The following is a 26,280-nucleotide window of genomic DNA, read 5'->3' on the forward strand; positions in this document are numbered from 1 at the left end:
AATTTATTTTGTCATTTTTCCACTATTTAATCACAATTGTGCCGTCGCCGTCACTGTCTGTCGCTGCCCCTCGCGTTAGGCCCCCACATCAGCCTATATAACGCCTGTCACGCACGATGGTCATCCATGCAAACAGCATCCAAGCTAAACCCGGAATTTTGTTTTTCCCCCTGGCAGTTTTGTGGCGATTGTGTCATCGGCGTCACGTCACGAGACAAAGCATCCGTCTGGAAATCTCGTGGCGGCAATGCAATCCTTCATGTTAGATGAGGGCCCACTGAGGTGGATATCACAGAGGTACCTCCGAGAGCTCTTCAAGTAACTTTTGGTCCACACATTAGAGTGAGGCACTTTACCACCCATTCTGCTTGTGAGAGTAATGTCCGTCGCATGACGCTCGAACCGATATTCCTTTCTCATAGCCGGACTTTAGCCAACTTAAGTGCAGAACTGAGCTTAAAGTCTTCTTGGTTCTTTCGGTAAAGTCACGTAGAAGGGAAGTAATAAAATAATAAAAATAAAACATAATAAAATGAAATAATTCTCACGACGTTTCGGCTACAACGCAAGCAGCCGTCTTCAGGTGAAGAATGAGACACTACCAAGCTAGGAGCTTATATATTTGAGCTTAAAGTGTTAATCTTCGTGCAGCCTTTGGTGACCGGGCTGAGACTCTCAACTCACTCGGCTTGAGAACCCGGTTTAATGACAGGCGGCTGCTACCTGGATTCAAACTCAGCATCTCAGCGGTGTCAGCTCAGTGTGGTCGGAGCTCTGAGCTATCCGAGCCACCGAGCCACTGAAACACCTTGCTGATTCTTTTTTGATCTATGGACAACGGAAAGAGATTAAGTGTTTCAGTTGACTCTCCATTATCTGGGTTTAACCACGTTTGTGAAAAAAAAAATATAGACATCTCTTTACGAGCGCTGACTTAATTTATCGTTGCATGTCACTCGTTGAGGGTCAGTGACTCAGCGCCCACGTGACAGCAAACATACCGGCAAGTAAACCGATTACTTTAAGAAGCAAACACAGACGGGCCCATTCTGGGCCTTCATGCCCATCCTACAAGGGTACACAAAAATTAGTTTTTACAACTTAATCTATATTTGGTTCGTACGATCTGTGTTCTTAATCCGGACTACTGCCAAATCCCCGCCCCCCCGCCTTCCCCGGCCCTTTTGCTTGCTAAAAGTGGAGGGTTGACTTTAATCGAAATTAGCACACAACCTCGCCAGCCACTGCCAGCCACTTTACACCACACGGCATGGACGACGAGCAATATCGCTACGCGGTTTGATTTTGCTCTGATTTCGATTTGATTTATCGCCGTGCCTTATTTCATGCTGTTGCTTTTGTCATTTTGGCGACCCAGGCCACTCTTGCAAATGAGCCTCGTTATCCCGCTCTCTTGAGTTCTCACCCCAGTTAAACGACGACGTCGCAGCGTTGACGACGAAGCACGCTCGATGTGCGATTGCGCAGACCCACCCGGCGGCGCCTACTACGACCGCCTCCTCAACTGCGGCGCGGTGTATCCGCTCACTCGGAATTGAGTGTGGGTCGCTAATACCGGATCAGGGGGTCAATTGACTATCGGCAGGTACATTGAGCAAAATGAAATTGAAGAGAAGGGCAGCGGCAAATAACAGGTATTGCAGGTTTCCGTGCGGGGAGCCTGGAAATCACGCTCTCCGTTTCGGTTTACGAGCCGCATTAAAAGGTCAGCGTGCAGGCTGCCAGGTGACAGCTGCGGAGCGAGCGGACGAAGCGATATTGCCGATACAGGACAAACACCGTGGTTTACGGTGGCGGCGGCACCGCGCACCGCCCCCTTCCTGATCTGATGTTAATAGCATGACCTCTGATCTCTCTCTCTCTATGTATTTGGAGATATAAAAAATATAGTTGGAGCAAACCATGCTCCGGGCTTCGAGGCGGCAATTAATCATCTTGAACGCGGGATTGTTTGCGTAGCTAATGTCGTTTAAAAAAAAAACGATGCACGCAATTTATTGCTAATTGTCAACACGCATAAAATTCGGCGAATATATTTATCACTTGTCACCGCGTGCGTGTGTGAGAGAGAAAGTGTTTCAGACCGGAGCGGTAGTGCAGTGGTTAGCACGCTGCGCTACAAACCCGGCCACCTCGGTTCGATTCCCGTTCACGGCCAACACCAGTGACAATTATCTGAACCGGTTCTGGGCCTCCCCTAGGTCGACTCAGCCTCAAGTGAGTACCTGGTGCGGTGTGTAAACATCACCACTGGGGAGACAAAGGCGGCCGGGCGTGGTGTTGGCAACCCACCCCCTCGTGTGCTGTGCCAACCTTGATAGGTGCTCGCTAACAGCACTTTCCCCAACAGTCTGTTCAGGCTATACGGGGGATCTTTGTCTTTGTGTTTCAGACCAAGCAGGCGATTATCTACCGACTGCTGCGGCTGCCAGGGAATGTAGCTACTGAGGAAAGAATGCTGAGTGCAGAGGATATAACATGTAGAAATAACATTCGCATTTATCCAAGCCAGTTGTTGTTGTTTAAAATAGATTAGCCCCCACCACACACACACACACAACCCAGCCACCCATTCACCCACCCACACACACAACCCCCTGCCCCCCACCCCACCAGCCCACCCCCCCCTCCTCTCCCACACCCCACCCTCATCTCCTATGCTCTCCGGGGAGAGAGAGTCATTCACGAGTGCGATTCCAGGAAACCCTAGCCAGCATTATCACAATTTGTAAGATGCCCAACCACCAATGCCCCTGAGAGTGGAGCATAGGAGTTAACCGGACATATTGGACAACAGCACGCGAGGAGGAGATAGCACGCGAATTAACTAACGGCAGGTCACGTTACAATTTCATCCCCCCGGCGGTGGATATCACGGTGTTGCTGGCGGCCCCAACGAAAAAAATATATAGAATCCAAGACTCACCGCTCATAGCCGAGACCACACAGAGGAGGGTTCATTCCAGCCGTGACTCCCATAACCTTCACACCCAGGTGTGGCACATACTTCACCAACATCGAGCCGCTAATTTGCACGTGTCTTTCGAGCCTTCTGCGGCACTGCACTCATGCGACCTGCAATTAACGAGTGCTTGAAACCGTGTCTGGCAGAAGGCTGCTGAGTCTTAATGAAATATTGGAATTTATTTCACGGGGCATGTTCTTTTATAGAGGGTATTCAACATTTTTGGGGGGATTTGAGTGGTCAGTACGGTGGTTATTAGCAAGAGCAGCTATGAACCTGGCGACCTAGCTTCAATACCCGGCCACGGCTAACATCGCTGGTGACATCAAAAACGGTCCTGCCCTCCCCCCGCCCACCCCATCACCTACTCGCACTGACCAGCGTGGTAAAGTATGGCCAAAATCCCCACCATGACTGACATGGTATGTGGGAGACCGTTATCCTTTGGAGGATTGAGAATGGCTGGAATCGATTTTCACTTCACAATACATTTTACGTAAATTTTAAACCCTATCGCGCTGTTGCTACGGTAGTGGTCAAATGATACGCGGCGACAATACGGTGACATATCAGAGCCCGAAGATTCACAGGACGCGGAGCCCCGACAACAGAGGCCTTCCGCTTCAGTAATCATAAGGGTACAATGGAACTCATCCTGACACTATAAAAGTTTCTCATTAAGGATTTCACGCGATTAATGTCACGCGCGTACGCGTTAGGTGTTTAATCAGCTTCATGAAACCGCCATGCCCCTGATTGAAAGGGATAGAACACGTCATTTGGTCTGGCTCGGCGAGCCTTTGTTTGGTTCTCCGAGCTTCGTAAGCACCAGCGGTAATTTCAGCGAAAATCCAGATAAAATACTAATGTGGCGTCTTATCTCGAGTCTTACAAATGCCACCCAAGGCAATCCCAAGATCCCACGAAGCGCCGTGCGGCGTTGCACGCGGGGACCCCACGGCCCCAGTCGCACTTCATTGGCATGCGAGGGCGAGCTCGCGCGCACACAGCTGTTCCGGCGACAGGCAAGCCGCACACAATGAACTGGCTGTTCACCTTGATTACTTTGAGGCCCTCCCGAGGTCACCGCGTAGGAGAGTTATACTTTGTAAAATCGTATATCGCTAATTTAGTTTCATTAGTCTAATGTCATGGGTTTCGCAGAAAGCTAGGTTAATTGTAATTAATTTGCCATATATTCTTTTTATGCGCGTCATTAACGGTTAATAATGGCGTGTCCTCCCACAGTGTATGTCACCGCGCGTGTCGTTCCTTTCCTAATATCAGCCGAAGGCACAGAAGTTTCGCTGAAAAAGCGGGGTTGGGCGCCAGGTGCCCCTTCAGCAACCAGCACTGACCGGCGTGGTGAGATATGGTCAAATATCCGAATGGCCTGCACGGAATGAGGATGCCCTCATCCAGCAGTGGAGACCCTCATCCAGCAGTGGAGACCCTCATCCAGCAGTGGAGACCCTCATCCAGCAGTGGAGACCCTCATCCAGCAGTGGAGGCCCTCATCCAGCAGTGGAGGCCCTCATCCAGCAGTGGATTGACAAAAACAGTCTGTACACGTTCATTTTGTACATGTAGACGCCCCATGACCATGTCGATCATTGGGCTTGTTTGACCATACTTCACCACCCTGGTCAGTGCGGGTTGGTGACAGGTCCAGATATCAGTCGCCACTGATGTTAAAACTCAGATCGCTGGGTTCATAGCCAATTTATAAAGCACCCTTAAACATTCGTTCTCAGGGAGCAATGTACACTTTGGAGCCCAGTGTGAACGGTGCTAAAGATGGATAGGGCGGGTTCTGCTAGCGTGCTGTTTGTATTTTACCCTGTCACAAGGCGTGGGGGAAGGGCACACGCACTGGCATGCTGCCAGTCATGCATGGCCGCATTTATCTTTAGCCCCAACACTACCCGCGGTGCGAGTGACTCATTAAGGACTCGGCTGACCTCACAGGTGGCCCTCAACCAGCAAAAGCCAGGGCCGAGCTGAGACACAGGCCCAGGGGGCCACATAACGGAACCGGCCGCTATCTCAGACCTCTCCTCCTTGAAGGAAAACAGAATGCACAAGTAGTTATTTCGCGGAGAAATGAACCGAGACTGCTACGTGTCCCAGGCTGCTGCTCGGTAAGAGTTTGAAGCTTTGGTAATGAGGAATAGAGTTTAACATCACGGGCACGCGCCCCATTATCGCACCCGCTGTAATGTCGCCGCATTGACGTCACATTGAAATGTGCAGGAGTGATGTCGCGGTAATGTCACCGGAGTGCTATAAAGTCTAACGTCTCATTAACAGAGCTTCACACTCACGCCGGACAGCCCAGAGCACACTGCCCTGGTGTCGTATCTGCAGGATAATAGCTGCCGAGCTCTGCAGTGAGCTTTACGGGTTGTAGCGCCGTCTTGTTCGGCACGACGTCCATCCCACCGAACAGCGCGCGGTTTACAACCCCAGCCGCACGTCGGAGACCCACGCACGCAGCACAGCCGTCAAAATCTACGCAGTTGTAACACATTATTTGGTGATGCTGCTGCTGCGATGGCAAGCGGTGCACAATCACAAAAATAGCACAAAACTCTCAACACGTTCGTCAATAAAGGGAAAAAAATAGATCCCATTGGAACATAAAGAGGTGAGACAGAGAGAGTTGTTGTAAGAGCCGCTTACTCTTTTGGGTCGCGTCATTCCTTTACATCCAGGGGGCAAATGAGTCAAGGTAATGGTGACAGCACCGGACCGCATAATGTCAACTCCCACCGCGCCACCTTCCCCCCACTAACCGTGCCACGGTGGGCACAAGGCGGTCGTACGGTGCTGCACGGGGGAGCCGTGAGTCCCCGTGTCCGCGTGTAAATCTGCGACGCTATCGACGCGCGTCTCCGCGCGCCGCCGCGTGCCCGGGCACCGGAGGCGTAATGGAAAGCGGCAGCTGAAATCACAGCAAATGATTTGCGTCGGTAAATAATGCAACCGCTTGCAATTTGTATTTTGCTGGGACGACGACGTGGGCATTCGAGCGGACGCGTGACGAGCCCGCGCACGAACCCCGGGCCCTCCTGCCTCTGTCACTCACGCGAAATCGCTTGACCCCTGTTGCGCCGCCCCCCCCCCACTCCTTTGCTCGCCTGCGTGGCACCACCCTCCCCCAACATGCCACCACCACCCGTGTGTGTCCACCCCCACTGTACCGCTCTCTCCCTCTCTCTCTCTGCTCCCCGTCCACCACCGCTGCCCTCCCATCACCTCCACTTTCCGCCCGAGTGCCCAACATTGGCATTCGAGCAGAAAATGCCACACTTTGAAAAATACAATTCTAAAGGAGGGGGGCGGAAATGAAAATAAATAAACGGATCAAAATTCCATTTGAAAGGCAGCGCAGCTCTCACCGCGAGTGAGTGAATTACACCGGCGCCGTTCAATTAACGCGCAGCTGAATAATGAGACGGGGTTACGAAGTGCTAAATTTGGCAAAATCGCTGTAATGCGAGACCACGCTGGCTGTGCGTGCGCGGCTGCAAAGAGTTTTTCAAAGTTTGCATTTTCAAGGGCAGCGAGATGAAGATGGTGGAGGGGGTTATTCATTTATTATTTTCCGAACCACAAAAGCGTAAAATTTGAAGGGGGTGGGTAGGGGGAAGCATAGCTCATAGGACTTGCAAAACAGATAAGTGCACCTCTGAAGCACTCTTTATGTGTGCCCCGTCTCGGTGGGTAACTGCCGTACAAATGAAGCGAATGATGCCACTGTCGAGTCAGTTTGGGAGCAGTTGAAGTGGAGGGGGAGCAGCTGAAGGGGAGAGGCTGAAGAAGAGGGGAATGGCTGAACAAGAGGGTGCCGCCGTGAGGAAAGAGGGGGGTCATAAGCCGAGGGATAAGGGAGGGGAGGGCCAGGGGTGGGCGGGCGGGTGGGGGTAGCGGTGGAAGGCAGCCAAGCGTGGAAGAGAGGCAACAAGAGGCCGCGGTCCCCCGCAGCTCCCCGCTTCTAATCGCGGTTCTCAGAGCCATTTCAGATTGGAAACAATGCGCCCCCACCCATCCCAACCCACCCCACTCCCCATCCCCCCAACAACTGCCGCCCCACTGCACACGCCCTCTGTCCACACCTCCCTCTACCACCCCCCCCCCTTTCTCCCCATAGCCATCCCAGAGCCCGCTCGTGCGCGCACACCGCCTTGTGATCGTGGCCGATTGCGGAGGTCCCCAAATGACAGTTTGTGATTTAAGAGGGCCACACGCCCACAGAACACAAAGCAGTAACATGCTACGGAATGAATGGACTGTTCCTTCCGAAGGACTGCAAAAGGCCGCGCGGCTAGAGTCTCGCCGTAACGGGGAGTCGCACGGCGATTTGATTTGGAAGAGCTGGGTAATAAAACGGCGGGCTGCACATGTGCGTGAGGGGCGGTGGAGACTGCAGACATCTGCGGGAACGATTTGAAATAATGTCACACCGACCCAATTTTTAAGATTACCTTTCAGTCCCGCGTTCGGCGTTTTTATAGAGCGAGTCGTAAATGTGTGCGCTCGTAAAAGGGTGTCTGCATGTACTCACAAAAGTTTGGTGGTCGCTATTTCCACGAAATATCCCGTATACCGCAAATTGCTTTGTTGTGAGAGAGAGAAAAAAACCCACCCCTTTGCCGACATTTCTGTAAATGACGAGAAACTCATGATCCAGAAAAGTTCATAGTTTGGCGCAGTAGCCTACTCAACACGTTGGCTCTGCCAAGACATCCCGCGATTAACACCCAATCGCCCTGCTAACACTTAGTTGGCTAACACGCAAAATCCATCCACTGCTATAATTTCACTCCACTGCTCAGAAACCATCAACTCCGAATGTTCCATCCTTCCGCTGACACTCCACCTCATTGCTAACACTCCACTCAATGCGAACAGATACAAATTCACCCGCTACTGAAATTCCACACCACACAATCCACTGCGCCATCTATGTGAATACTCCATAGCTAACACTCCTAGCCACAACGAACACTCCACCACACTGCTAAGACTCTATACAGTTCTCATGCTCCACTCCTTTGTTTACAAGTCCACCGACTGCTAACATTCTAACCTTCATACAAACTATCCAACCAAAGCTAACACTCCACCCACAGCTAACACTCCACGAGTTGCTAACACTCCATTGTACTGCTGACACTCCACCCATTGCTAACACTCAAGGAGAATGTACTCACCAGACTCTGTTTGTTTATTGAGCCATAAAGACCATAAACGTCTCTCCTTTACCGTGGGTGTCAAAGGTCCTCGATCCGTAGTCACAGAGAGCGGCAGCAACAACAGCAACAGCAGAGCAGCGTGGGGCACAATTTCTCAGATAATGAGATCACGCCGGTCGGCCTGCACGGACGTCGCCATCACTGGCCCCACAAGTGGCCCAACGTAGCAATTGTCAAGGGTCACTGGCTGACCCTGTACAATCTTGCTTGTGCCGAATGTCAGGTTTGACTCTGCTGGCCCCAAATTTAGGATGCGGCCCGGGCAGCTATCATCCGTGTAGGGATGGTTGTCTTGACAGCCAGTCGGAAAGGGGATCACAGGATTGAGGTTCAGTCGAGAAGCGGGTTAGAAATGGGGTCAGCCAAGGTGGCCGGATGGCTTCAGAGGTTAGAGTGCTGAGTTGGCACCGCTGAGAGCCAGTGTTCGAGTCCGGGTTTCAGCTGCTTGTGATCATTACAAGTATTATTATCGTCTTGCCAAGCCATGCGACAGTCGCTTCATCAGCAGCGTGGAGGGAGGGCCCTAAGTCCACCGTCGAGTCCGGTCAGGGGCCACTCAATGTGCGACACAGTATGTCACTGACCACATCCACAGACTGGGTTGTGGTCACTTTGGCCCCAGGTGTGGAGGTTGGCTGCACACAGACCATGGGTGGTACGGAACCTGCTTGAGATAAAAATGGGTTTCTCAAGCACCATGACGTGATGGTCTCAGCCCAGTCACCAGTAATATACAGAGACTCATAGGCTTCCACAGAGACCTACATAGACCAAGAAGTGATTAAAACAGGTTTTCGCGTATATCGAATTTGACGGTCTTAGCCCGGTAACCAATGGCTGGGCAAAAATTAACCCCGTAAAATGTTATTATGCACTTAATTTGGCTACAGTTTCAGCACTCAGAATGAAATAATTGGTTTTACTGTCGCGCAATGAACAAGACATTTATTTTTTCGGGCACGTGGAAAAGTGCCGCCGTCTTCTATGGTGTGTGGACCAAAGGTCACTTGAAGGGATCCACCCTCCACGGGTCATTCTCTCGCACAAAGGGTGGCCACTGCACTGCGAGAGATCGGAATGGATTCTCCGTCCCTTGCCACGACGCTGATCGCACAATCGGGATGAAATTGGGGCAAAATGACAACAACAATAGAAGAAATGGGGGTCAGGCACCTTCCTGCATCGCGTCCCCTCTCCGTCATCCACAAAACCCCAGCGGGAACGAATTTTACATCAACAGCTCAAGCAGCCTCCACTTGTTCCGACCCCCTGTGGCACAGATACCTCGTTAATTGTAATTAATTATTGCCACGAAATAATAAATAGTGGCGACCTCCTGCTGTTCCCGTAGCGTTTTAATAAGGCGCTGTGAACACCACAAACGAAATCTTACCGAAATCCTGCAAAGGCCACATGCATTGCTACGGGCAGGAGGGACCACCCGTTTGGGGGTGGAGCACGCGAGGCTAACCAACTCACCAAGCAGCCACGAGTGGTCCTATCCCTAACCAATTCACCAACCAGCCACTAGTGTTCCTTTCTCTACTTTAACACGTATGCTTTCGCGACCAGTATTATTCATAATAAAAGGTTGGTGGGTTCCTTTCTCTAACCAACTAGCCAACCTTCCGAGTTTTCTTTCCATAACACTAACCAACCAGTCACTAGTACGAGCCCTCTCACTGATCCCAATCCTACCCAACCAGCCAGGAGTACTCATCCTCCCACTGGCCCTAATCAACTTGCCAACCATCACCAATCTTTCCCACTAACCCCTCCCACCCCCTAAACCCACCCTCCGGGCGCTTTGACAAATCCACTCTTTTCACTTTTTGTTCACTTTTCAGTTGTGATGGTCACTGCCCTCCCCCACCACCCCCCACCCCGCTCTTCAAAGCGAGCCGGTGACCATCGGCTGATCACAGGGAAATGAAACTCGAGAGGCGCTCGTCAAAGCTTCGCTCCGTGGACAGGACCTGCGCCAGGAACGTCAGATTATTAAACAAACATTTGGGTTGTTACCGAATAAGCCGCGTTATTAGTGGATGGGTTATAAAATCACACATCACGCATTTGCTTCTAATGCATCATCCATCATCCTCTTATGGGTTTAAAAACCATGACGAACAATTGAAATGCTGGCCATGTGGATCGGATTTTAAACCAGGGACACGAAACCAGAGCTCCTCCCCCATGGAGCCCACACTGACTGCTGTGTTCACGAGCGCATATGAAGGCGACTGGCATACCGTACGAGAGGGTGATATGGGCCAGAACCACGTTCGTCTCCCCAGTTTTTGACGTTTTAAACACCGCACCAGATACTGCGTCGCTCTCAGGGAGGCTCAGAATCGGTTCAGATAATAATAATAAACCACTCATGTAGGCGATGGCTGGGAATCTAACCTGGGTCAGTTGCGTTATTAGTGCAGTGAGCATGCCACAAACACTGCCGCTCCACCCTAACCTAGGGAAACAAATACAGAGATTCCGTATAGCCTGTAACAGACTGTTTGGACAAGTGCTGTTAGCGAGCATGTATGATGGCCGGCACGGCACACAAGGGGGTGGGTGGCCAACACCACATCCGGCCGCCTTTGTCTCCCCAGTGGTGATGCTTACACACCACACCAGGTACTCATTTGAGACTGAGTCGACCTAGGGGAGGCCCAAGACCGGTTCAGTGCAATCGTCACCGATGTTGGTGGCCGTGAGCAGGAATCAAACCCGGGCCGCCAGGTTTATAGCACAGCGCGCAAACCGCTACGCCACCGCTCCCGCCCAAACACGCACACTCACACGCAACAATGGCAGCTATTGTTGGTCAGGCTAGAGATGAGACATAAAACACACGCACACACATTGCCTTGGCGCATAATTACGACAGGTTTTGAATGAGACATTTAGTAGCACAATGCACGTGCCCGTCCCATGACAGGAATGCAGGATTGCTGTCTGTGTGTGTGTGTACATATGTACACGTACAATCGCTTTGCCAATCCACTGCTGGATGAAGGCCGCCTCGCCACACCGTTGCGGGTCGTTGGGGGTTTATTTGAGCAAGCTTCACCATGTTGGTCATTGCGGGTTGTTGAAGTCGGGGGAGCATAGATGTGGGAGCATAAAAAGTAGACTACAATAACTGACACTCTTGAGTTTTTTCGGTAAAGTCACGTAGGTTAAAAATGAAATTAAAATTAATGAAAATAAAATAAGAAAATATCACGACGTTTCGGAGGCAACACAAGTCTCCGTCATCAGGTGGGACCATCACAGACAGATTTGCTGTATCAAGATACAGCAAATCATCATGATACAGTATCAAGATACAGCACATCTGGCTGTGACGGTCGTAATATTTTATTATTACCGAAAAAACTAAGAGTATGAATCCTTGCAGTCACGAAAGCTTCAAATCTAGAATACAATAACTGATTTTGCTCCACTGCACCTCCGGTGCCAACCACGTAGCCCCACCGCCTATAACACATGTCACGCATGTTGGTTGCCTATGGAAGCACAATCTAGGCTCAAAGCCTGCTTAGCTTCTGGGATCTGACGAGACCGGGCATATTCTGGGCGATTTGGTCAGCGTGTTGTGTGGGGAGCGGTGGCGCAGCAGTTAGCGTGCTACGCTACAAACCCAGCAACCCGAGTTCGATTCCCGCTCATGGCCCATCAACACCAGTGACAAATATCTGAACCAGTCCTGGGCCTCACCTAGGTCGACTTAGCCTTAAATAAGTACCTGATGTGGTGTATAAACATTTCCATTCGGGAGAAAGAACTGCTTTTTGCGTTACGTTTGTTGTCCTTCCCCCGCACCTCCTAGTAGTAAGGTTGGCTACATATGGTGCGAAATAAGTTCAGCATACAATACATACAAACATAAAGGCAGCCAGGCAGAGTGCTGGCCACCCATCCCCCGTAGTGCCGTGTCGACCTTTATAGATGCTCGCAAACAAAAGCACTTGTCCTTTGAATCTGGTAAGGCAACACGGTGAATCTTTAGCTTTGTTGTAGGTATATCCACGTTGTGTACACTTACAGGATATTAATAGCAAAAAGAATTGCTATTCACTTGCATGGAAAGAAATAGGTACTGGGGCACACACAGTCACGTGCACTGTTCGCAATTAAGGGTGTCACATTGCAAAGGCTCATTAGGCAGGAAGGGAAAGGAGCGAAAAAATATTATTATACACACACTAAATCATACACATATGTACAGGGCACATTGACATATATATACAAAGATAAATATCCCCCGTATAGCCTTAACAGACTGTAGGGGCAAGTGCTGTTAGCGAGCACCTATGAAGGCCGGAACGGTACACGAACGAGGGGGTGGGTGGCCAGCACCACGCCCGACCGCCTTTGTCTCCCCAGTGGCGATGTTTACACACCGCACCAGGTACTCATTTAAGGCTGAGTCGACCTAGGTGAGGCCCAGGACCGGTTCAGATAATCGTCACTGGTGTTAGCCGTGAGCGGGAATCGAACCTGGGTCGCCAGGTTCATAGCGCAGCGCGCTAACCGCTACATGTGTATATACATGCACACACACACACACACTATGTCTGATAGAATGTAGTGGAGGACAAGTGCTGTTAGTGAGCACACATGAAGGCCACTCACATGCACACGCATCAATACACACAACCATGAACACTCATGTATTCATGCACACACACTCACACAGTTAAATATACATTCCAAAAACGGGTTTATTTTCAGCCGAGTCTGTCTGGGTTGACGACCCCATAATATTTCTGCACTCGGCACACCACATCCAGTATACCTATCACGATGGCTGTGGCTGTATTACCTCCATGGCTGTGGATGTGCGTACCACTGCATCCACCGATCAGAGATACATATATAAGTTCGGATAGCAATCACCATTGATGTTAGCCGTGGCCCGGAATCGAACTCGGAATGCCGGGTTCATGACAAAGCTGCGCTAACCAATGCACCACCGCTCACATATGCATATCATACACACACAAAACACAGATACAGACACAAACACACGCAGACACAAACACACGTGAGCACGTGTGAAAGGTCAGTCGAGCGCCGAAAGGTCGCGCCGACGTCCGATTGCATTTGAGTAATAACCGCGGCAGCGTTGGCTGCAGCACCGCCACAGACGCTCGAGTAGCTCTGGATGCTGCAGCGGAGGAGCGGCACATTCAGCAAATGGGTCCAAGGGTCGCCAAGTATCCGGGCTAAATTCAAAACTATTTACTGCTTATCCTAATCCGGCCGCACCTGCTGTATTACAGCCTTTTAGTTAACAATCCGTAACTATGTCCAGGATTGGGCCATTCAACCCACGAACCCTCCACCCCCCTCCGCTCTTCTCTCCGCCATGCCACGCGTGTGATGGTGGAGCGAGCCCTGTGGTGGGAGGCAAGGGTTGGTGGATCACGTAGAGATTTACAAAACTCACAAACTCGCTGGGCTGTGCGTTGGCCAGGGAGATGGCAGCAGCACAGCAAGTGGGTTTGTGAAACTGTCCGTGCGGATGTTTTAGTTGTACCCCTTCATATGTGTGGTGGGTTTTCTCCAGCTACTTCGGCTTCCTTGCACAATAAATAGAAGGAATAATAATGGCACTTAATTATCCAGCCTCACTGAATTAAAAAAAAACTGTTGTCAGGAGGATCATGTTACATTTGGATGTTGGGCCAATTTGAGTGGCGACGTTTGGTTGGCATGGATCCCTGTACTATTAATGGAATGGGCCCCTGTGTAATTTACCACTCACATTCGGTGCCTGGCGCCCAGGCCCCATCCGACCCCGCGAGCCTTGCTGCACATGAGCTACCTGGTCACCCATACCTGCACCACTGTGCAGGACTCTCTTCAAAGAGAGTCTTGAGACTCAGCGAGGCCGTCAATGCTGGTGGAAGGGCCTCCGCTGGACAGAGCTCTCGAGATTCCCTCTGGAGGGTATTTGACCAACTATTCCACGCTGACCAGACGTGTTTGAAGAGGTGGGTGGGAATACCCACACATTGACTTACTGTGGCGCACGCATTTTTTTCTCTACCAGGTAAGGCCCACTGAGCCATACGGCTCTTTTTCAGAAGTGACCTCGCCACAAATTATAGCTCAACGAAGTGGCGTATCACGTGGAAATTTATAACAACCAAATACTCTAAACGCACGTCGATTCTAAACGTGGAGTGAAAAACCAGAAGACCCGGAGAAAAAAGCACGCGGCCACAGGGAGAACATGCAAACTCAAAATATACAGCAGGCATCAGGGTCGGAATCGGAATCGAACCCACGTCCTCCTGTATACCAGGCAAGGTAGTTAACATCTCGCCACGGTGGCGAGGTGCTGGGTGAACAGAGGAGATTTAAGAAACTTGCACCATTGTTTCGAGTGTCGCGCTGCGAGGTGGAATCGAACCGGCGACCTCTAGAATTGCAAGCCCGATGCGCCGCTAACCATTACAACCACGGCAGCAGCGTCCCGTCCTCGATAAATAAATTGCATTATTATTATTATTTCACAAGAGCGCTACAGCTTCGAAGGCTCCCCGGGTAAATAAGTGAATATATTAAGCGAATGCAAAAGGCCACAGTTTTCACTGAGCTGTCAATGCAATTAGGCGGCCTCAAAAGGGGGGGGTCTTTTTTTAAGGATTATTATAATACACATGCTGTGCATACACTCTCTCGCTCTCTCTCTCTCTCACACACACACACACACGCGGGTCGCCGTGTGTACACACACATCGCACGTGTGTTTGCGTTACCCTTACCCTCATTATAGAATAAAGCTACGACCCCGTCGCGCACAGCATCTGGAGAGCACCGCTGAATGCAGCCGACTTATCTTCCACGATCAATTAGAGGCGGCTAAACTAACCGGACGACGTACTAGGCCGGTGTGCCAAGGGGGTTAGCTGGTACCATCTGGGGGTGTCCACCATGGGCAGTGTTCACCATTAACAGAAAGCTTTGTGTATATTGCATCTGTTTTAACACACACTTTAGATATATTGTTATATTCTGCATATCATAGTCTTATTTTATTCCAATACGATATACTCTATGATGCATACAATGATACCTTTATTATACTTAAATTTTCTGATTAAACACTATCACTCGAGACTTGCTAATCTAGAGATACAAACCTTCAATAAAATTGCTATCAGAATTTGCCAACCAGGGTGGTACCGAAAAGCCACTTTGGGACAATGGCACAAAGGGCCACACAAATTCCTACATCGAGCGGACTGGCTTTGACCAATGATGGGTCCTTGTTTATGGCGATCCATTTATAGATACTCCACCGATTTCTCACGACTTTCTCAAATTGCAGGTTGTCAGAAAATCGCACAAGCTATGTTGGAATGCAAAGTGTATCAGGAGAGTGTGAAACAATTTAACAACAGAAGTGTAGAGGTTTCAAATGAAAATGTAGTTGTGTTATTCCTATCAATTCTCTGCTCAGAAGCGTGGAGAGAGAGATGGCATGCTTACAATTACACTTACAGAGAGAACATGGATTATACCGAACACAATGCGGGTTAATGGAATCATCCACACGATTCATAAAATTAAATGAGCTCGGGCAAAACACGTGTCACGGCTAGAAGGGATTATACACTGGTCAACACACTTTTTCTGGCATAAGATATTCCAACGGTTTTAAGGTAATTTAGGGGTGATGATTCCAAATCTGGCATCAGTTTTTGTCTATCACATCAGGTTTTTGAGATATCAAATATTGCATTTTCAATAAAAACTGCAGAATAAAAATATGAAATAAATGTGGATATCTACATAAAATGATATTATAAACATACTATCCTAAAAATACAGCACCATATTTTAACACTAAAGCAGTCACTGACTCGCAACAACGTGCAATCATAAGTGACAGAGTTAATTTCGAGTAAAATCAATGAAAATGGGGTATGCCGATAGCATAAAGATGAGATGTGATAGAGCAAATCTGAGATCAGATTTGGAATCAGCACCCTGAAATTAGTCTAAAACAGCTGCAAAAGTCCAGGCCAGAAAAAAATGTTTTTTTTGTTGACCAGTGTTATTATGAACCATGGAGAAGAAGAGGAAGAATGACGGAGTGGCAGCCAAGGAATAGAAAGCATTGAGACCAAGGATATGGAGCGATGAAATCAACTCGCGTGCAGGTTTGCTGGATGGATCGTTGCCTCGCAGAACCGAAAGAGGTGGCGGCTTGGGGGGGAAGCGGGAGGGGGGCATTCCTTCATCCAGCAGTGGATTGACCATGAACTGATGATTGTGATCTATAAATGGATCGCACTATATTGTTAAGTCCAAGCCCCCTAACCGGGCGCAACGCGGTCGAGTTGGATCCGCGCTCGTAGAGAAGCGGAGACGAGACCAATTAAAACCCACCCTCAGTGATGTGTCGAGAGATATTCTTCCCACCTCGAGACGCATTACGTTGCTGTGCAAGTCTAAATAAAGCTAAGCAGTGCACGGGTCATTGCACGGGAACTGCTGCACTGTACGGTAGTAGGAGCTGTGGCGCAGTGATTAGCGGCGCTGCGCTACGAACCCGGCGGCCCGAGTTCGATTCCTGTTCACGGCTCACATGTGTGACGAATATATGGACCAGTCCTGCGCCTCCCCCATAGGTCGACTTAGCCTTAAATGAGTACCCGGTGCACTTGGGAGACAAAGGCAGCCAGCTGGATGTGCCTTACCGGCCTTAATAGGTGCTCGCTAACTGCACTTGCGCCAATAGGCTGTGATTAAGGCTATACGGGGGATCTTTTTTTTGCCTGCCAGGGAGTGGCAATGTGTACGGAATTTACCATGCCATGCAACTACAACAACAGCCACCTTGTATGACACTGGTTGTCCATCTGGCGCGATATATGTATTTGCCTTTAGCAGAATCAACTCGGAATGCGTCCGATCTCGGAAGACAAGCGGTGTTAAACCAGTGTAGCCGAAGGATGGGTGACCACCGTGCGTTTGCGGGTGGTTATAGGCTGCTGACGGACCTCCGAGTGGTCGGGCAGCGGATGAGGCGCAGCGCAGCAAAACCATTCGTTGTCCTGTACTCTTATGCGCGCGGCATATCTACGCTCCCACAACTTCACATACACCGCAATGACCAGCGTGGTGAAAGCATGCTCAGGAAACTCCGCATTGCGTGGGGGAAGATCTCATCCAGCAGTGGGTAGGTTGTGCATGTATTGGTACGTGCATGTATCCGACAGTACCTCCCCAGACTTGTATTCCTAATGATGACACGTGGATAGTACACGTCCATATATGCACCTTTACTATGTGGGGGGCGGTAGTGTCGCGGTTAGCGCTACGCTGCGCTACGAACCCGGCGACCCCCCCCCCCCCCCGAGTTCGATTCCCGCACACGGCCACCACCAGTGACGATTATCTGAACCAGTCCGGGATATAAAGGCGGTCGGACGTGGTGCTGGCCACCCCCTCGTGTGCCGTGCCGGCCTTCATAGGTGCTACTCGCTAAAAGCGCGTGCCCCAACAGCATGCCAAGGCTATAAGGGGTATCTCTGTCTGATACGCTATGTATTTCACGCGTGCGCGCAGCTTGTACGATGTATTTTATCTTGCATACTTGCACGTGAATTGTCCACTCATATAATAATACACTCAAGCATTGTACGGCATCTACTTCCACATACCACGGGAATATTCGCCTGCACCCATGCCTCCTGTACTTGCGCGAGAATCTTCTATTCGCCAGCGTCACACTCTGCAGGAGGTGAATTACTCGGTTGACTGACAATGATGACGATGATGGGGGGTACATTTGTAAGCGTGTATTCGCACCAGAACTGGGAGCAGCGATGTGGAACTTTTCGGTGAAACCAATCAACCATTCACGTCCTCAATTGCGGAAAACCAGTTTAAAAAACCGAAGTTGTCAGATATTTATATACATGGTAAATCCACGGTACATTTTTTTGTTCTAAATGTCATCTGTCTTACTCATTGAGCACATCATGAGAATTGAAATCACTCACTTGCATAGCTTTGCAGGGGCATACACATACACATTCTTCCGTATACCAGGCACTTGCACGTACTTGTGTACATGCGAGTACACGTGTGCATTGTACGTCTCGTTCACTTGAAGGTGTATGTATCTTGCATGTACCGTGTGTACATGTGTTCGTGCTGTGCTACATCGTGTACGGACAGCCCCTTCGTCACTCCACTGCTGGAGGAATCCCTCCTCTCACGGCGTGTTGGTTACAGGGGCGGAGGGGGTTGTTTAAACATACTTCACCACATTGGTCAGTGCGGGTTGGTGAATGCGGCATGTATATTTTCTTATTTTCTTGCATGTGTATCATGAACTTACTTCCACGTTCATTCCCCGTGTCGCGTGCCCGCGTGTACATGTATGAGAACATGTGTGTGCGATGCATGTACACGGACACCACGTGTATGTACCTGCACGAACGCGTACGCACGTATATATTGCATGCACGTGTATACGTGTGTATGCATCTTAAGTGCACTCATGTTCGCATACGCACGGTGCATGTACAACGCATGTTGCGTGTATATATGTACACGTGTTATATTGTCCGCTCCCCTCACCTTGAGCCCAGCATTGGGGCGGCCGAGCTCCCAGCAGTATCAGCACCATCAGCATCATCACAACGGCGCGTCTCGTCATCGCCTCCGCCTTGACGTCCGCCACCACCACCACCACCATCATCATCTTCTTCTCCACGAAGAACGTCACCATCACCACCACCACCACCCACGGCGGGATGAGGTGGCCAGCAGCACGCGCTGCTGGACAGCTCCTCCCCCCCTGACCCCGCTTCGGGGGCAGCAGCAGCAGTGGCCGCGACTCAAACTTGTCTCGGCTCCTCACAGGTCAATACAGTCCAGAGTCGACTGTAGCGAAGCCCACGGCGGGCTCGGCTTGACGGTGGAGAGAGGCACCTCTCTCAGCAGTGTCGCCGCGGTCTTTCCATGGGAGAGCAGCGCGTTGCCACCCCCCCACACCCCGTGTGCGTGTGTGCCTCTCTCCTCGTGTACAGTATCTACCCGTATCTCTTCTCTTCCTCGTGTCTCCCCGTCTGTGTGTCTGTGTCTCTCCTCGTGTCTCCTCGTGTGTCTCTCTCTCTCCTCGTGTGTGTCTCTCTCTCCTCGTGTCTCCCCGTGTGTGTGTGTGTGTCTCTCTCTTCTCCCCGTGTGTGTGTCTCTCTCTCTCCCCGTCTGTGTGTGTGTCTCTCTCTCTCTCCTCGTGTGTGTCTCTCTCTCCTCGTGTCTCTCCGTGTGTGTGTCTCTCTCTCTCTCCTCGTGTCTCCCCGTGTGTGTCTCTCTCTTTCTCTCTCTCCGGGTCTCCGCAAGCTCCTGTCGGGCGACGAAGCGAAAGTAAAAAAAAGTTGCGATGGAGCTCTTCGCGTCCGCGCTGAGCAGCCTCCGCGGCGTCTCTCGGCGTCTCGCTCCGCGTCTCCGCGTGGCGCACGCACGGCGATTCACCCGTGCCTCGGTCACCCCCACTCCCACGCGTGTCTCCGTGTCTCTCTTTCTCGCCGTATCCCTCAGTGTCTCTCTTTCTCGCCGTATCCCTCAGTGTCTCTCCTCTGCCAGAGCCGTCTCGCCGGATCTCTCAGCGTCTCACCACCTCCGCGTCTCCCCGCGCGTCGGTGTCTCGCCTCTCTCCTTAGGACCCCGCGCCCGGCACCGCCGCCTCCTCCTCCTCCTCACTCGGGGACCACAGGCGCGACTGACGCGGATCTCCCGCCTCCGTCAAGCAACTTCGTTGTCTCCTCCTCCTCCTCAGAGCTACTCTGCCCCCTCACGACTTCTGGCTTCGTCTCGTGTTGTTGGTGGTGGTGGTGTCAGTCCACGTCTTTGCCTCACTCCCCCCTCTCAACCCACCTCACTCCACATCCGCGTCCTCCTCCTCACTCTCACCACTTGCTGTTGGTGTCAGTCCAACCCCTCTCCTCCTCCTCTTATTCTTCTTGGTGGTGTTGTTGGTGGTTGTTCGTCCTCCTTCTACTCGCCTCACTCCATCCACCACCACCGCCACCAACCTCCTCACTCCTCGCCAATCACCACCACCTCTTCCTCACTCTCACTCCTCCTCACTCCTCACCCACTCACCACCAACCTCCACCTCCTCACTCCTCACCCACTCACCACCACCCTCCTCCTCTCACTCCTCCTCACCCACTCACCACCACCCTCCTCACTCACTCACCACCAACCTCTACCTCCTCACCCACCCACTCACCACCACCCTCCTCACCCACTCACCACCACCTCTACCTCCTCACCCACCCACTCACCACCAACCTCCACCTCCTCACCCACTCACCACCACCCTCCTCACTCCTCACCCACTCACCACCAACCTCCACCTCCTCACTCCTCCTCACCCACTCACCACCCTCTACCTCCTCACCTACCCACTCACCACCCTCTACCTCCTCACCCACCCACTCACCACCAACCTCCACCTCCTCACTCCTCCTCACCCACTCACCACCACCAACCTCTACCTCCTCACTCCTCACCAAATCACCACCACCCTCTACCTCCTCACTCCTCACCCACTCACCACCAACCTCCACCTCCTCACTCCTCACCCACTCACCACCAACCTCCACCTCCTCACTCCTCCTCACCCACTCACCACCAACCTCTACCTCCTCACCCACCCACTCACCACCACCCTCCACCTCCTCACTCCTCCTCACTCACTCACCACCAACCTCTACCTCCTCACCCACCCACTCACCACCACCCTCCACCTCCTCACTCCTCCTCACTCACTCACCACCAACCTCTACCTCCTCACCCACCCACTCACCACCACCCTCCACCTCCTCACTCCTCCTCACTCACCACCAACCTCTACCTCCTCACCCACCCACTCACCACCACCCTCCACCTCCTCACTCCTCCTCACTCACTCACCACCAACCTCTACCTCCTCACCCACCCACTCACCACCACCCTCCACCTCCTCACTCCTCCTCACTCACTCACCACCAACCTCTACCTCCTCACCCACCCACTCACCACCACCCTCCACCTCCTCACTCCTCCTCACTCACTCACCACCAACCTCTACCTCCTCACCCACCCACTCACCACCACCCTCCACCTCCTCACTCTCGCTCCTCCTTCACCCCTCGCCTGTCACCAGCACCACCACCGCCGCGGGCTGGGACGCTAGAGCCGCGCCCCCGCTCTATATTTCCCACCGCGGATGCGCGCGATTGGGCTGCCTCGGGACGCGCTACCATTGGTCGGCGGGCGCCGCCTATCCCTATCCGCTCTGGGGAATGTACCCGCGCGTGACGTCACGCCCGCGCGAGGGAATTTAAGTGCCGGGGCGCGCGCGCGCGAGAAAGTAAAAAAGCGCGGGAAGAGCGCCACGTGGCGGCCGCCGTTGGGGAAGCGGCTGAGAGGACAACGAAAATCCTCAGTACGGCAACTTTTATTTTTAAACATTTTGCACAGAAAACATTCACAAATTCAGCATCAGCCACGGTCAATCCACCAGCTGGATGAGGGCGTGCCCGAATGGTGACATTCCTCCAGCATAAATAAATATTCTGATATGGGGACGTCCATAAATGACGTCACGCACCTAGGAGGGGGGGGGGGGTGTCAGATATTTGTGACGATGTGTGACGAAGGGGGGGGGGGTTGAGAAATGTGACGTCGCATCAAAATGCGCAACTTTTAATAAATATAGACAACACGTTCTACGTAATTAAATTAATTTGTAATAAATGTTTTCTCCTACAACATCAGAGTTGCAGCGCCACATTAAATACGCACTACAATGACAATAGTTTAAAGCGATTTGAAGCATGTTTTATTTTAAAAATGGAAATATGGTTTTGGGGGGTGGGCAGAGCTTTGTGACGTCATATTTGAGGGGGGGGGTCTGACTACTTGTGACGCCATATGACGAGGAGGGGGGCGGTCAAAAATCGTCCAAAATCGCGTGACGTCATTTATGGACGGCCCCTATTGTCCATAGGTAGTGTAACTACTCGCTCATTTTAAATCGGCTTTCTCAATTGTATTCCAGCTAAATGTCACGAGGCCCAGTATTATCCATTCGAAACCATTGCTGTAGTAAGCAGTGCTTCAGCCCCGTGTGTCTCGCAGAAGAGGATAACTCGGGACTTCTGAGATGATTTCAATTATAATTTGTTGCGTTTTTCGTCGTACTTGGCCACACGCCCCAGCTGCTAAATGATTCATCTCACAGCGAACATTGATTCATCTTGGCGGAGGCGAAATGAGTCCCCTCAGTAACGTCACAGTAAACATGGAACGTTGGGCCAACCGTTTGCATGCTTACTAGTTCAGATTTTTTGCTGTGACAGTTTCACCTGAAGACGGAAGCTTGTGTTGCCTCCGAAACGTCGTGATTTTATTGTTTTTATTTTTTATTAATTTTAATTTCATTTTTTTACCTACGTGACTTTATCGAAAGAATTAAGAGTATGAATCCTTGCAGTCACGAAAGCTTCAAATCTAGAATTACTAGTTCAAGTTCATTTATTAGGTATAGCTCTTGAATCGGGTGCAACCGAACAAGAAAACATCTTAAAGTGACTATGTACTAAGGTGCCACCTTACTCAATTCTACCTACCAACGACTAAACCCCGACAGAACACATCCACGAGTTGACATCATCGTTAGCAGCAGCACCAGCCGTGGTCTATCCACTGATGGATGCAAGGTCTCCCCAAGCCGTCGCCGTCTCTCAATAGTCGTGCAACGCTTCAATAATTCACCCAGCACCTCCACACACGAGTCGATATCACAACAGTGACTTGTGAACCACCCAAATGTTACTGAAACATCATGCAAATTTTTTTTTTTTTACAAATAAAAACGTTAAAATAAATCCTCGTTTGCCTGGTGAAAGTTCCATATGGTGTACTATTTGGCAATGACATCATCTTACGTTTGGTATAAATTCAAATGTACATTGATAGCGTTAAGATGTTATCAGTTACCCACAGGATTTAAAGGCCCCTGTGTGTTGCGCCTACGGGCACACAATGACGTTCGTAGCGAAGCGAATCCATTTACAATTCGCGTTCTCCTACCCATATCTGTCCTTCCACATAAACAACAATACTGTACACTGTTTTTTTTCGTATTCCATCAGTCACACGGCATTCCATCTGGGAGTGCACGGATCCAGCAGCATTGGGTTCAGAACCAGAATGTGTATTTGTACTGGAGGAATCCGATGAGCTATGAAGCTCTTTTTCACAGGTGTCCAGTAGCGGCGGGTAAGAACGTTACAACAGCAAACAGCACAAACGCATGATGGTAGTACACGAAAGGTAAACAAATCACTCACACACACACACAACACTAAACCATCTCCATCCCTTTCGATTTAAAGCTTTCGTGACTGCAGGGATTCATCTTCTTGGTTCTTTCGGTAAAGTCACGTAGAATGGAAATAATAAAATAATAAAAATAAAACATAATAAAATCATTCTCACGACGTTTCGGCCACAACGCAAGCAGCCGTCCTCAGGTCTGTCGAGAAGACTGTCTTCTCGACAGACCTGTTCTCCACCTGAGGACGGCTGCTTGCGTTGTGGCCGAAACGTCGTGAGAATTATTTTATTATGTTTTATTTTTATTATTTTTTTATTTCCATTTTACGTGGCTTTACCGAAAGAACCAAGAAGACATCTCCATCCAACCAGGAGAAGCCAAGTGAGGTATTAACTTATTTTTCAAAGGCGACCTGGCCACACACCATAGCTCAAGAAAGTGGCCCATCATTTGGACATTTATAGCACCAAAATAATATAAATACTCTCAGTGCCTGTTTCTAAATGTGGAGGGGAAAACCGGAGGACCCTGATAAAAAAAATCCACGCGGCCACGGGGAGACTCTGTACTTGAACCAACTTTGTGAACTCTCAAATGTTTACAGCCAAGGATTGGTTTCGACATTTCGTGTCACATCAGCAGGGCAAGGGCTTGCTTGAACCAACTTTGTGAACTCTCAAATGTTTACAGCCAAGGATTGGTTTCGACTTTTCGTGTCACATCAGCAGAGTAAGGCCTTGCTTGAACCAACTTTGTGAACTCTCAAATGTTTACAGCCAAGGATTGGTTTCGACTTTTCGTGTCACATCAGCAGGGCCAGGGCTTGCTTGAACCAACTTTGTGAACTCTCAAATGTTTACAGCCAAGGATTGGTTTCGACTTTTCGTGTCACATCAGCAGGGCCAGGGCTTGCTTGAACCAATTTTGTGAACTCTCAAATGTTTACAGCCAAGGATTGGTTTCGACTTTTCGTGTCACATCAGCAGGGCAAGGGCTTGCTTGAACCAACTTTGTGAACTCTCAAATGTTTACAGCCAAGGATTGGTTTCGACTTTTCGTGTCACATCAGCAGGGCCAGGGCTTGCTTGAACCAACTTTGTGAACTCTCAAATGTTTACAGCCAAGGATTGGTTTCGACTTTTCGTGTCACATCAGCAGGGCCAGGGCTTGCTTGAACCAACTTTGTGAACTCTCAAATGTTTACAGCCAAGGATTGGTTTCGACATTTCGTGTCACATCAGCAGGGCCAGGGCTTGCTTGAACCAACTTTGTGAACTCTCAAATGTTTACAGTCCAGGATTGGTTTCGACTTTTCGTGTCACATCAGCAGGGCCAGGGCTTGCTTGAACCAACTTTGTGAACTCTCAAATGTTTACAGCCAAGGATTGGTTTCGACATTTCGTGTCACATCAGCAGGGCAAGGGCTTGCTTGAACCAACTTTGTGAACTCTCAAATGTTTACAGCCAAGGATTGGTTTCGACTTTTCGTGTCACATCAGCAGAGTAAGGCCTTGCTTGAACCAACTTTGTGAACTCTCAAATGTTTACAGCCAAGGATTGGTTTCGACTTTTCGTGTCACATCAGCAGGGTAAGGGCTTGCTTGAACCAACTTTGTGAACTCTCAAATGTTTACAGCCAAGGATTGGTTTCGACTTTTCGTGTCTCATCAGCAGTTAGGCTTTGCTCGAAGCAATGCTGCGACCAAACTGTCCCATGTTAATCGACGTGGGCCCTCACTCTCTGTTAGATATTGGTCCCCCGATTCGACGCAAAACTAAATACGTAAAATACACAACACAAATGAGTCACTTAAGCATCGTAGTGGAGAATATGTGATAGGATAAATGATCAGATAATGCTGCTAACGTGATGTGCTGCCAGCGGTCCGTGTGGCTGATGTTTGAGATATAGCTGATGTGTACGATGCACGGGGCTCTGAGTTACTGATACATTTAAGCAACGCCACATCATCTTCTTGGTTCTTTCGGTAAAGTCACGTAGAAGGAAAATAATAAAATAATAAAATAAAAACATAATAAAATAATTCTCACGACGTTTCGGCCACAACGCAAGCAGCCGTCTTCAGGTGGAGAACAGGTTTCAGACTCTGCCTTCTCGACAGACCTGTTCTCCACCTGAAGACGGCTGCTTGCGTTGTGGCCGAAACGTCGTGAGAATTATTTTATTATGTTTTAATTTTATTATTTTATTATTTTCCTTCTCCGTGACTTTACCGAAAGAACCAAGAAGATGAATCCCTGCAGTCACGGAATCTTTCAATCGAAACGCCACATCAATTCCAACAATTACTATTGTTCAACCGTCAAGGGTTATATTGTACTTGTAACGATTAACTGATTAAAATGGATGATTAAGGTTATGAACGAGCCGTGCATCGGATCGCGTGTACCGAGCGTCGACCGGTATGTTCTGCCAAATGCGTATGGGACGCACATTTTATTACGTAGAATGTCCTGAGTCATTGATGATGGTGAGAGGCGAGAGAAGAGACCAGGTCCGTATAGACGAGAAACACAAAAGCCTGCGTCCATACGCATGTACCCTGGAGTGGAATATCACTCGCCGTACTATAGGAGGTGAGTGATCTGTGCGGATGTTAATTATCGGAAGTATTCTGTACAGAGAGCCACTCTGTGAATCCATAGGGTTT

At 50.1% G+C, this 26,280-nt stretch overlaps 1 protein-coding gene across 1 annotated transcript in view; it reads right to left on the bottom strand.

The window, feature by feature from the left end:
• The window catches only part of LOC144730312 (protein sidekick-2-like), a 313,532-nt gene extending 294,316 nt beyond the window's left edge, over window positions 1-19,216 (bottom strand). Inside the window, 1 exon segment of the mRNA XM_078611032.1 lies at window positions 18,856-19,216. Coding sequence (XP_078467158.1) covers window positions 18,856-19,006 — 151 coding nt within the window. The 5' untranslated portion in view covers window positions 19,007-19,216.
• Window positions 19,217-26,280: the final 7,064 nt, after the last annotated feature.

Source organism: Lampetra planeri, chromosome 35 (assembly GCF_965212315.1).
Source record: "Lampetra planeri chromosome 35, kcLamPlan1.2.h2, whole genome shotgun sequence".
NCBI classification, from domain to species: Eukaryota; Metazoa; Chordata; class Hyperoartia; order Petromyzontiformes; family Petromyzontidae; genus Lampetra; species Lampetra planeri.